The 13,106-nt window shown below is 43.2% G+C and overlaps 2 protein-coding genes across 2 annotated transcripts; one reads left to right on the top strand and one right to left on the bottom strand.

Annotated features, from left to right (window-relative positions):
• The first annotated feature begins 416 nt into the window (after positions 1 to 416).
• LOC115051454 (plasma kallikrein-like) lies at positions 417 to 3,423 on the top strand. Its single transcript, XM_029514851.1, has 6 exons — positions 417 to 477; positions 581 to 737; positions 977 to 1,086; positions 1,170 to 1,307; positions 3,013 to 3,172; positions 3,318 to 3,423. Exons 1-6 carry the CDS (start codon positions 417 to 419, stop codon positions 3,421 to 3,423), a joined length of 732 nt encoding a protein of 243 aa, XP_029370711.1.
• Positions 3,424 to 7,178: 3,755 nt separating this feature from the next.
• On the bottom strand, positions 7,179 to 11,457 carry heyl (hes related family bHLH transcription factor with YRPW motif like). The gene is made up of 5 exons (XM_029514483.1): positions 10,909 to 11,457; positions 8,941 to 9,007; positions 8,760 to 8,843; positions 8,546 to 8,627; positions 7,179 to 8,268 (listed from the first exon to the last, which is right to left on the bottom strand). The coding sequence occupies exons 1-5, from the start codon at positions 10,986 to 10,988 to the stop codon at positions 7,589 to 7,591; spliced, it is 993 nt and encodes a 330-aa protein (XP_029370343.1). The 5' UTR covers positions 10,989 to 11,457; the 3' UTR covers positions 7,179 to 7,588.
• Positions 11,458 to 13,106: the final 1,649 nt, after the last annotated feature.

Raw genomic sequence — 13,106 nt, 5'->3', positions numbered from 1 at the left:
ATATCCAATTGATCCATGTTGATTTTAATTTGGACTTTTAGACATCAGTACAAGGTCTTAGCTCTGTCATGTAAAAGACACCCGATTACATAAAGCCTTGTTTGGGACAACCTCTAAAATGTATCTAATGTATGTAGCCCATATTGATTTCTTGAATGTCACAATAACCATCATGCATTTTACCAAAGTGGACTAGAGCCGTGGCACAACTGTAGGCAGGTAAGAGATACCTGCACTGTCGTGTTGATGTTGAAAGTTTGTTTCCGTCATGGATCACTGCCAGTTGTGCAAACAGATCAAATAGATGGTTACAAAACTGCCCTTTGGCCATCCAGCAGTGGCAGAGCCATCTCTTATACTGCAGTTTTTCTGTGGTTTCTCATTTTCCTCTCCAGAACATCAGCAACACCAAGACCATGCAAGCTCATTTGATTTTGGTGGGTCTGCTCTCTCTCTGCAGCTTTTCCTTCAGTGATGGTGAGGCATACACATCATTAGAACCACATGTAAGTGTGAGCATGTTTAATTCAAATCTTAGTAAAGTGTAAAATGAATGTGTGCCTGTTCTCCGTTTGATCAGAATGCAGAACAGAGATTCTGGAAAACACAGATTTTCCAGGGTCAGACATAACATTTCTCTACTCTCCCGATGTTGAGCACTGCCAGCAGCTGTGCACCCAGCACCCTTCCTGCCTCTTCTTTACTTATATTCGAGCTGACTGGACTAGAGACAACAGGTATGACGCTATGTATGTGTGTGCCTTCTGTAAAATGTTTTCACCTGTGAGTCCTTATATAATGCTTCTGAATCTGAGTATACAGACGGATGAATGCCTTTTCAAAGTTGGTCAAGAGGAAGAGATGGGACTTGAGTGAAATATCAGGTGTCATAGGAAAGGGTCTGTATATCAGTGGGATATTTCACTTTTTACCCATTAATAACATTGTGTGTTTGATCACCCGATCTTCCCTGTAGACATTTTTACTGCTACCTCAAGACTACTTCCTCTAGAGAGCCCATTGCCCAGAATCCGCTGAGAGGTGTCTCCTCCGGCTTTTCTCTCAAATCCTGCAGCCCAGACCCATGTAGGTCACAAGCACTCTAACTATCACTAAAACTATTAGTTTGTGATGTATGATTATCTTGCATTTAATGTCCGCTGTTCCAGCACCTTGTCTGTTCCAGGTGTACCAGAACAGAGACTTCCTGGGGGCGGACTACAGATTCTTGTTCACAGCCAGCTATGAGGAGTGTCAGACGGTCTGCACACAGGACCCCCACTGTCAGTTCTTCACCTTTTTAAATGGTGACTATACGCCAGCGACGATCAGGTAAAGATGGGCAACACATTAGTACTTTGTGTTTCAGGTTAAATTGTCATTCTTTGAAGACATGTCTGTTCAGGGGACACCTGAGAGTGCAATGTCAGGCTGTCAAAGTGTAAAGATTTGCATCAGTAGTATTATATGCAGCAAATGTTGCCGCATATCAACTGGAAAACACTTGACTGGTATTCACTCACCAAAATGTCTGGTTCCTTTATTTCTTTGCAAGATTTCTTTAGCATCCTTCACACCCCACATTCAAAGGTTATAATACAGGTAATCTGCTACCATTTTCATACGACTTAGCTAAGGATGAGAATAATCTGGTAATGTCACAAGGATAACATCTGGGTAATTTCGAAAGGAAAAAGATCAGGTATGCAGATCTGAGATGCTGAGCAGCGAGGATGGAAGGTTAGGATTTGTCCAGTGGAAGTAGGATGTAGAGGGTTTGTAGCCAGATCTGCTGTTGCTTTGTTGTTTTGGAGTTAGGAGGAAGGTGACAGAGTGTGAGGAAAATAGTGAAGGAAATGTCCGATGAGCCAGTAAGATCCAGTCAGTGGATTTGGATTAGAAGAAGTAATAGTAGCTGGGGGCCCAGCAGGGGGAGCTCTTAAGACAGACAGACAGACTCTTGAGAGAAGCACAGGAAGAAATCCAGGAAGAGGAAGTGTATTTAAATGGAGGGTGTGGCCTGTTTGAGCCTCTTTGAGACCATGCGGTTAGTCCAGGTGAGTTGGCCTGTGTTGGTTTGATTAGGCTTGAGTATTGGACTGCTCAGTTGAGTTTGGTTTCTGAATCTACAAGTGTAGCTTGTCCTCCACCTCCTGCACCCTCTATACTTTCATGCCCCCTACCCGAACCAGGGTCTGTATCCCCACCCCGCTTTCACTGGTGCAGTTGGTGAGAGGTCAGAGTAGTTGATAGTAGTGATGTGTAAGATAGTTGCCTTTGTGTGAGGAGGTGTTGTGGGCCTAGCTGAGGACCCCAAGGACATGTTAGCTATGAACAGCTATGTTGTTCGGGAGTTAGTCAATGAGTCTGGTCCTTTTTTTTTTTTGTCGCACAGATTTCTGGTGTTTAATCTAACTTCAAACTTGACAAAGGTCCTCAAGAAATTGTTTGATGGTGGATTTCCAGTCCGAGCTTACTCTTCAGCCAGTAGACATCAAGGTGGTGCCAACCTAAAAATATCTGGGAGTGCACTTGGACACGTCTTTTTTTATGTAGGAGGTTAGGATCCTTAGACATCTTCAGAAAGATGCTGCAGATGTGGCAAGTGGACTGCTCTATGCTGCAGTCTCCTGGGGAGGCAGCACAAAACCAAAGGATGCAAGGTGGCTGGACAGACTGGTGGGGAGAGCTGGATCTTGACTGGAACCAGATTAGACTCACTGCAGGCTGTGGTGGAGTGAAACACACAGAGGAAGGCAGAAACCATCTTAAAATACTCAGCTCTTCCATTTTCTAACGTCCTAGTGGATCGGAAAAACCACAGAAACCTATGGTTAATCCATCTATGATGCAGGACAGAAAGATAGAGATCATTCATACATAATGCAACATTCATACATGTGCAACATTGTATGTGTACAAGGGTGACACTTTATTGAGCTATCATTTCCTTTATCGTTTGTGCAGTTTGGCCAACAGGAACAGCGTAACTGTGTGTCTCTCTGTTAACAGGTTGGAAGAAGATTATTCACGAAGATGTGGACTTCCGAGGTTCTGACATTCGCTTTGAGCTGATGGACGACCCAGAGACGTGTCAGAGCACCTGTTCTGCAGATCGTAACTGCCAGTTCTACAGTTACGTCAATGTTACCTTCCACAACCCTGATTACAGGTACAGTATTCTTTATGAACGCATACAAACCTGCTTAAACAATTTTTTTTAAATGTTTTTTTTCTCTTGTGAAATTACACCAGGGGTTCATGTCCAAACTATGATTCGATTATTGTAACTATGAACTGCTAAATTTATGTTCCAGGCGTCGCTGCTATCTCAAGCGTGTCATCACCATGCCTGCTCCTCCCAAAGTTAACAAGCTGTACAATGCTGTGTCTGGCTTCTCCCTGAAGAACTGTAAAGTGTAGAGTGCTCTCCACGCACCAACACACACACATTCACATGGAACCTAATTAAAATCATATAAAGATACAATCAATCACTACATTCATTACTGATGAATTATAAAGCATTCCTTTACAGTAATTAACACTTCTAATGACTATCAACAATAACTGTCATTTTCAAATTCTAGCATCGTAGTTGAGAGAAACATGATGGTTGCCTTGGCGTTTTAATAAAGATTGGATTATCGTTAGTTTGAATATCATTAATACATGTATGGCACAGCAAAAGGTAGAGGACAAAGTCAAATGGAAAGTACATCCCACTGTAAATGTAACAGCAGAATCAAGCTGCAGAAGTTCAGGAGCCATCTTCCCTGAACCTTGTGATCTTGGTGACTGCAGAGGGTTGGCCTATAGCCTGTCATACCGTGAACAAGAGCATGGTCTGTTACAGCTGCTCAAATGTCATATCAAGTTATTGTTTTTGCTCTTAATAAATAAATTAGATGTTTAACCTGCAACTGATTGTGTTCATTAAAACCATAAAACTACGACTACTATATTACCACTGTAATTTTATTGATTTATTTTTCCTCTTTCGGCCTTTTTTTCCTGTTCAGGCTTACCACAGCAAGCCAGCTCCATGACTTGCATTGTCGCAACCCTCCCCATTTATCAAGGCTTGGGTTAGGGCTTTGACTTAACGGAGTCAAAAGCTAAGTCCTCTTTCAAAATCTCAAACTGGGAGTCGAGCTGGGACTAGATCCAGCCACCCAAAGTCATACTGGGCTGTTGAAAGAGAGACAGATGGAGAATGCCTTGTCGACCTGCAGCTCCATAACCACAGAGGCCATAAACAAGCCCAAGCTTACCGTGAGCTCTGTGGACAGCACCAAGCGTGGAGGTGAGACTCCTGGTAACTTTAACGTCCCTACAACAAGGAAAGACAGCCAAAAATAAAATCTGGAGCGACATCTGCACTGAACATGAGACAGGAAAGTTTTGTTTTTTTTTTTTTTTTTTTTTTTTTCTCTGCAGAGATTATTACAGAAGCATCTGCAGCGGCCGGGGCTCACATAAGCAAGTAAGTTGGTTTCCTGTTTTCGCTGACCAGATGGAGGAACACAAGTGACACAGTCACCTCAAAGACATTTCTTTATATTTCTTAGTTTTTTCCTTGTTTAATTACTTATTCTATTTCCATTTCTTGTGTTTCACTGCTACATTTCATACATATCTTCCTATTCAAAACTTTATTAATCAAATGCACCTTTAAAAATACTCAAGGCCTTATTTTATTATAATTTATTTCAAAGGTGGTTCTGCAGGTTGTTAGGCAGAGATTTGCAGAAGCATGTTTTCACCAGCAGGTGGCAGAAACGGACTACTGTTCTTAGTGGATTCTTTTCTTTACAGTTTTTTTTTGTTTTTTTTTTTTTTAAACACAGCATTTCTACTTTGTATGGGAGCACTGTCATATCTCCCACTGTGAAGTAAGAAATATGGTGCTGCCCATTTAAACTCTTGTTACACTACAGCAATGTTACATGACCAGGTTTCATCAAAATGTTAGTTATATTGTTTTTGTGATTTCCTGCGCACGCTTTATATGAAGGAAGTACTTTCCATCTCACATAGAAAATGCAAGAGAAAACAAATGTCCCCTTGTGGCAATTCCTGCTCAGATCATTATGGATTAGCATGACAATCCATTGAACTATAGCTGGATGTCATTATGTTAGGTGACTTGAAAGGGAGTTGTGCTTTTATTGGTTATTTCATTACAATTGATATTCGAGGCCCTATTTTTGTTATCAGACAAATTAAGTCCAATACTAAAGATAGATGAGTTCTTCGCTACTGAATGCTCATTCATTCACACAAGTCACTAACTTTATATTGTCTTTTAGCAATCGCCATGTGGCGCGGTCAGCCAGCCTAGCCCTGCTCCCTTCTGAAAACACGCTTGGTTAGGAAACCCTGTGATGATGAAGAGGTGTGTCAGCGGATGTGCACTGTAGGTCCCAGCTGGGGATACACAGGTATGTGTGCAACTTATGTGGGTACAGATAAAGCTACATGTCCATGTTTTGAGATATACACACACTGAGATTCATTTAATAGATCGTTCTTCAAATATTCAGATGACTTTATTCTACATGAGGAGGGGAAATCTCACTTCCTGTTTTTCTCCTCCCTCCTCCGACACCGTATTAAACCCTCCTGTTTTGCTGTTGGTCTGTTCCATACACTCTTGCCTCTCACACACACACACACACACTCAGAAAGACACGCAGCACTTCCCTCCTTCTCTCTACACCGTCCCCTGCCCTTCCCTCCTTCCTCCATGCTGCCTTCAGCCTCCCCTCCCTCGTGGGAAACCCAGTGCAGTGTGACTGTGGTTGTCCTTCCTGGAAGCTGTGGTGGTGACTCTGGCTCCTCCACTCAGAGGCTAGAATAGTGCCAGCCAGCCAGCCAGCCTGTGTGTGTCTATGTTTGTGTGTTGACTGTGTGTGTGTGTGTGGGGGTGTACATTTTCACCCTCTGCAAACATTCCACCACCATACCGTCCGTCCGACCGCCGGCCAGCCTCGCACGAGAGCCATGCCGCCACCGCGGTTCAGTCCTGACGCCAGCCCTGAAGACTCACATTACACACAGACACACATACAAGCGTGTGCACACAACACCACATAAACAAAACACTCAGCAAGGCACACACAAAGAGGGCATGAGACGTACGAGCACATGAGACTGGCCTAAGCACACACTAGCACACTCACTCGAATAAACAATATGGACTTTGCGGAACACACACATTTTTGAACCACAGACCACAGACATTGCATCCTGAAGTAGATCAAAGTGTTTTGCAGCAGTAAACACACACAAGGTTCTTCTCTGCTCTCTCATCCCTGCAGAGCAGTTTTGGTAAGGCACGACGCAATTATTCTGATTCGGCATGAGAAACAACTTGTTGCAACTGTCATTTGTCATTGGGCGTCCAACATGTACCCTCTGCATGCTGGCCAATCCTCCATGATTCACACCATTTCCCTTTGTGCCCTCTTAAACTCTTAAAAGTGTCCCCCAGCTCCCCGTAACCCTGTCTCCTGCCTCCCTCCCGCCCTGTTATTGAACGTCTACACTGAATCAGTCATCTAACCACAGCCCTTCAGATCTTTTCTTTTGTTTTCCCCTCTCTTAGTCTCTCTCCAGCCCTTGTCTTCGCTGTCTGTCCATTGTTGAGCAGACTGAGGTGCAGCCAAACAGGGCGAGAAGATATCCGCTGGTGTACCACAAGATTGGAGCGAAAGAATGGCAGAGAGACAAGCATAGGAAAGGAAGATACACATACTGATATGAGGGCAAAGTTAATTACAGGGGAATACCAATTAGAGGGTAAAACAACGGGTCTGCTTGCCTTGCCGCGGCATCCCAAAAACATCACCAACTCCCACCATGTTTATCCTCTGCAGCCACAAGACCGCGGCTCCCATCAGCCTTCACTGGAGACAGCGTAGACAGTCTGGGGTTATGGCTGGGGAACATGTAAGCAGTGATTGCACACATGGCTAATATGGATGGAATTGGGAAACATGTAGTTTTCAACTATTTTTTTCGCTGTTTGGATTGATAACAGATGCAATTACTGCAATTACATGTTTACATTGGAAAGACAAAAACACATGAACTGAGGTAAAGGCACTTAGTCTTTATAGAGGTTTTGTCAAACATTCTTCAGAGTTGGAAAAAGTAATCAAATGTATAAATGGTTTGGAAAAAAAAAAAACAAATATCACAGTTAAAAGATTGGTGACAACGCAGCATCACCCTCTTGAGCATATATATATATATATCATACATATATATATTTACGCACACACACACACATCAATGGCTCTGTTGGACACTCTTCCATGTGTGAATTTGTCAAGCAAGGTCTCTAATTTACTCATCTTTTTTTTCACATTGTTCCATTCTTTCATAATATATGATTGTTTGTGTTTATGTGAAACTTCACCCCTAGTCTGATATGGCTTTTAGAGTCCCTTAAAGGTGGAGACAGTCTGCAAGTTCCAATACTTATTTCTCCATAGGTATCATATTTGCTACATGGTGCACATTGGAGCTCCATGTCCAATTTACAGAGTTCATTTGGAAAGCAAAACTGGAGAGTTGAGTCTCAGAAGGCACCAATCTCAGTCCCCCATCCTTGGGCTGCCTTAGCTGATCCACTCAAGCTTCGACGCTGGGCTGTGGGAGTTGCAAAAGGCCTGAAAGACACCTGCGGTGGAGCAGAAGATGATGAAGTAGAAGAGGAGGAAGAGGAGGTAGAAGGAGAGGAAGAGGAAGGGGTGGGAAGAGGGAGAGGTGAGGCCCTTGTGGCGCAGTGAGGGGATGGCTGGCTTGGTCTGGAGGGGGCCAGGGCTGGGGATGTCGCAAGGGCAGGCATCCTGTGGACGGTGGACAAAGCAGTAGGCGCAAGGAGTGGCGATGCACCCTGCTGGCAGCCAGCCAGGGGGGCGAGGCGGAGGGAGGCAGGTGACGGGTAGCTCCCCAGCAGGGCAAGATCTCTCCGCCCGTTGGGGAAAGGAGGTGAGGAGGAGGCTGGCGGGGTAGGGGAGATCTGCGGGAAGGACGCCCACGGCCAGGGAGGGAAGGGCAAGGCAGAGGCTGGGGGTGACTGCAAGAGCAGAGGGTCTAGCTCACTTGCACAGTGAGAGAGGTGAGACACCAGACGGGCTCCTATTGGGTCTGGGGACTCACCCTCAAGGGAGCTGAGGTATCGTACCACCTCCCCAACGCACTCCCTAAAACCCAAGGTCCTGTAATCAACTGCCAGGGCTCTCGCATCAAAGTATCCTGAGAGAGAAACTGAGTTTAGTCATGCACTGAATAATGGTAATGGAATGCATGTTGGTCGTGAACATTATACTGTGCCTGCTGGTTGTTTTATCTTTTGTTTAAAAAAAAGAAGAAAGAAACAGAAATAAAATGTTGGTCTATTTTGATAGGCCTCAGATCTTTTGAAGAGTCATTTCCAAGTGTCTATGTTCCATAGAACACTAATTACAAGCCAAAAACGCTTGAGAGAGAATTTTAAGAATACAAAGAACAGAAGGAAAAAAAAAAAAATCACCTTTTCCTCCCATTGCATGCAGCAGTTTGAGGTGGTCCACTGTCATCTGCAGAATCTCTGCTTTCTCCAACTTAGAAGAGCCCTGCAGGCGGAAAAAAGAGCATCATATCACTCAGTTGCATCAGATTTTATTTTTCTCTGCTGACTTGTTTATGATTTGTCACCAGGTTAGGATAGATAGGGTTAAATTAAGGCTTGATTTATGAGCACTTACCTGTTTTTCAAATGCACTGGGCACAAGTCTCCGGAGCTCTGACAGGCTGTGGTTTATCCGATCTCTTCGCCTCTTCTCTATGATCTACAAAATAAGATGAACAGAAGGACAGTTAGGGCCAACCAGAAAAATGGGCAGTTCTAACTAAAAAGATTACAATCCAAGGTTATTATCCACTCACTCCTCTTCTCTTTTTTCGGGCCAGAATCTGTGAGGCGCTGCCAGGAGACATGGACCCAGTGACTGGGCTATACCATGGAGACAAGTAAAAAAGAGAGAGAGAGATGAAGGAGGGGAGGATGCTTTGGCACGTACAGAAATATGGTAACTTTGATTCTTCTGCATCTTGTTATTATTACACTGCTTAATATGACACAGAGGCAGGATGGCACATCAGCTCCCTTCAATCTAATTTGTTTTTTGGGCACGGAAAGGCAAAGGAGTGCCCGGGAGAAGAGGGAAGATGAGATTGTTTTTGGTTAAATGCATTTCTGGACATTAGTCTCAGTGAAATGACATGCTGTTCTCCTTTCCATCTGAGAGAAAGTACTTTTAGAAAGATGATTATAGAGCCTCAGGGCGATGCTTTCACTCAACAGGCAGCATTGGATGTGAGCTCCTCCGAGTACAGTTACTCAATATGGATTGTGTTTGTTTGTGAAGTCTCATCTTATAGGCCAGAGACAGGCCTGTCAGCTTGTAGCTCCCTGCCCCATCAGAGGCTTATTGTGTTTCTATTAGAGTTTTACATGAAGGCTGCCAATTTAGCTGAGTGTTTTTGTTTAGGTTTATGTTTGATGGGGCTGACTTCAAAGGGGCTGCAATGTCTTCTGTTTGCACGTCACATGGCAATCGGATTTATCCAAACCATCTTCAGTGTCACTAGCGTGCTGAGTGCTTCTGATGTAACCAATATTCCTGTCAATGTGTTTTTGTGTCACATAGATGGACAGTTAAAAACGCTCTCTGATGAATATTTCTTTTGGTCCATGTTTCTGTACTGCCAACCAAAGAATTTGACGAGTGCACGTTCAACGAAAAGTTTTAAAATGACACGAAAAGAGAATGCTTAGTAATATTTCTGCTTATCAGACATTTTCCACAACACTGCAACTAGTTATAAGTAAAGACCTGGAGTATTTTCCACATCTCTTTGTATTTGTAATTGTGCATTTTCCAAAATATTCCCTCTAATTGCATGTCACTACATGCATATGAACAATGGCCAATCTATGATTATTTGTAACAAAGAGGGAAATCACATTAACTGTAATATGAAATGAACTAAGAAAAAAAAAAAAAAAACACAAATCATTTTTGAAACCAAATTACATCAAATCTGATACTGTTCGTGTGCATGTAGAGAATAGAGAGAGCAATAAAACAAACAAAGTTTCAGTATTCAGTCGCACACAAATGCTTCAAATGCCTCCGTGAAATGTTATGAAATACTCAATATATTTTATGCGGGGTGGTCCCTCTTTGTTGCTTTGATGCTCATTTAACTATTCAGTTTATGAACTAGAAAAATAAAAACGCGATATTGATAAATCAAAACAAGTTGCAATTTTATATTAACACATAAAATATTGGATGAGTAAATTTTAAGTCATGAGTCATAAAAGTTCTATATTAAACACATGCTTCAGACATGAGAGACCTTGTATAAATTTTCAATTATTTTAATGAATGTCATGCTTGCGATGACTGTTACCAATCTCTGGAGTTACTTACAAATAAGAGGAGCAAACATAACCCAGTTTCACAGAGAAGGATAATGCAATGAATAGTATTTATGAATGAGTGAATTTGGGTAATTTGGTGCCACGGCCTAAAGTTTACATTTTAAACTGACAACTCAGGTTGTGTTATTTACTAATAAATGGCAATGGTATTCGATCTGAATGCGGAAAACCGTAGAAAATATTCGAGGTTGCTCATTTGTTTGTTAGTGCTTTATAAGCCACACCAGACTTGAAATTTTCTTTCCTGCAGACTCTGAGCTCGTCTGCACTTTGGTGGTGGACTGATGACAGATGTCAAAATCTCTGCAGAGTTACTAATTACAACTAAGCACCATTTAACTTCTTTTTAAAGTGTAATTGGAGGGCATGTCTTACAAATTCAGGTGTGGTTGGTGGATGCTCACCAGTAGCTGTCTTCCTGCCCCACGTCGATAAACTCATCTGTGTCTGAGTCTGGGGAGCTGTAGTCGTGAGGTCTCTTCATGTCTCTGCTCCTTCCTCCCTGGATGGACGGATGATGGACTGAAGGATCTGGCTGATCTTGTCAGCTGCTTGCTCTGCTGTGTTCAGGCAACGCTCTAAAGGCTCTCTCCCCCTCTGGATGAAACGCTCACCCTGCGTGCCCCTCACTCTCTTGGGCTTGCTGTTACTTATAAAAAATTTGTTGTCCTTAGTTACTTTTTGTCACTTGACTTCGTTTTTTTTTTTTTTTTGTTGTTGTTGTTGTTGTTGTCTTCATGTGTCTTCTGTCCTTTCCTCTGTGAGTTAGTGGTGCCACTTGATCAACCCCCAAGGGCCCATGACAACTAAGAAAAATTCACAAGCTGCTTGTCTTTTAGTATATCACTGGCATAGTCTCTTGCTTTCTCGCGCTCTGTTGTTTCTCTCTTGGCTCCCTCTCTCTGTCACAGCCACCCAATGACAAAGTAGGACTTTGGCAGTTGGGGCAGGGTTGCCAGTTTTGGCTCCCCCGCCTCCTCTCCCTGTCCCTCCTCCCTCCCTTTAATCTGCCCTTCACTAGCTTGTCACCCTCCCACCCTCCCTCCCTCACCAACCCCCCGCCCCATCTCTCTACCCCTCTGCTCAGTCATCCTCAGTCAATTAGCCTCCAATCTCATCCTGTTCTCCTTCCGTCCTTCTCTCTATCCTTCTGTCCTTCTCTTTCTGCTCCTTTAATTACGGCGTTGTAGAACAATGGCAGTGGGAAGGAGGAGGGGCGAGATGAGGTGTGGGAATGATGGGCCGTGAAAAGTGAAAACACTTCATCATCTGCAGGGCAGTGTGTGACAGTACACAACACTTGACTCTCACACAATCACGCAGGTGATTTGGAGGATGAAGTTACTGAGTTACTGTGTGTGTGTGTGTGTGTGAGAGAGAGAGAGAGAGAGACATATATAAACAGGAGTAGTTAAAAATACCAGTGCAATGATAAAAAACTAAAGGTAGCTGTCAGTGATCTTATTGGAAGCACGATATTGAGGGTTTTCCAATTATCTATCCTACACTTCACACTGCTTTAAAACTGAGGTGTAAATAAATATATCATCAACCATCATGGCCTGACAGCCACAAAGTTTCATCAGTGTTATTAGCACCACCATGTTCCTGAAAAATATTCAAAAATGTAACTAATATAAGTGATTATTGCTAATTTACAGTAGTACATTATTGTGAATTATTTCATGCATTCCCAATGTCAAGGTTGCTTTGGCAAGTATTTCAAGTGGGCTGCAATGGTACCGTCAGGTTGGAGTCATAGATTTATAACAAGAATATGCCAATCATGCAACAATCATGACCTTTTTTAGTCTAAAGTGTGTGTGTGTGTGTGTGTGTGTGTGTGTGTGTGTGTGTGTGTGTGTGTGTGTGTGTGTGTGTGTGTGTGTGTGTGTGTGTGTGTGTTTCATTGCCACAGGCAGGTACTGAGGGGTCAAGAGAGAACTCAGCCCAGTGAGTGTCTGAACATCTGGGCTCTTCACTGAACAAGATAGTACTCCCATGTGCGCTCACACGCACACACGCAAAAACACACAAACACACATACATACATACAAACACACATGCTTACTTGCAACACTTAGTGCTCGGTTCCGCTGACACCGTGGGAAGATTGCTGGTACAGATTGCCATGGAAACAGGAGACCCAGGCGCCGGTTGTCAGGAGCAATGCCTGACTTACCCAGCAGTGTGTGCATATGTGTGTGTGTGTGTGTGTGTCAAAGACGGAGTGGGGCCAAGTGGCATGCCCTCTTCCACACAATGCCCAGCTGAGTGTGTCTCTTCCTGCCTGGCAGACTGGAAGGGTGTGTTAGTTTAAACATGCTGCAGTGCATGACCGCAAGATGTTTGTATGTTTTCTGAAGTTTTTTTGTGTTTTTTTTTTTTTTGAAGTGAAGGTGTAGCCTATGTAATGGTCGTACGGCTTTGTCTCCTTGAAGATGAGAATGCTTTTCACTACACTTTTTTTTCTGTTTCATTCACTTATCTGTAACTGAATCTTTTCCCACTGCATTTTGTCATCTCGTACATGTTAAGTAATAGGCAAATTTTTAACATATGCATGTGTGTGTTTATAAAACCCGAGTGTCAGTAATCAGTG

The sequence above is a fragment of the Echeneis naucrates genome, chromosome 11, assembly GCF_900963305.1.
Source record: "Echeneis naucrates chromosome 11, fEcheNa1.1, whole genome shotgun sequence".
Lineage (NCBI taxonomy): Eukaryota > Metazoa > Chordata > Actinopteri > Carangiformes > Echeneidae > Echeneis > Echeneis naucrates.
This window is presented reverse-complemented; position numbering and strand designations above follow the sequence as displayed.

Bases quoted from the DNA above. Each gene is read 5' to 3' on its own strand.
- heyl (XM_029514483.1), bottom strand. From the start codon at position 10,988: ATGAAGAGACCTCACGACTACAGCTCCCCAGACTCAGACACAGATGAG. The intron at 9,008-10,908 runs GTGAGCATCCAC...TCCATGGTATAG, and splicing joins GGGCAGGAAGACAGCTACTG to CCCAGTCACTGGGTCCATGT. The intron at 8,844-8,940 runs GTGAGTGGATAA...CTTATTTTGTAG, and splicing joins CCCGAAAAAAGAGAAGAGGA to ATCATAGAGAAGAGGCGAAG.
- LOC115051454 (XM_029514851.1), top strand. From the start codon at position 417: ATGCAAGCTCATTTGATTTTGGTGGGTCTGCTCTCTCTCTGCAGCTTT. The intron at 1,087-1,169 runs GTAGGTCACAAG...CCGCTGTTCCAG, and splicing joins ATCCTGCAGCCCAGACCCAT to CACCTTGTCTGTTCCAGGTG. The intron at 1,308-3,012 runs GTGACTATACGC...CTCTGTTAACAG, and splicing joins GTTCTTCACCTTTTTAAATG to GTTGGAAGAAGATTATTCAC.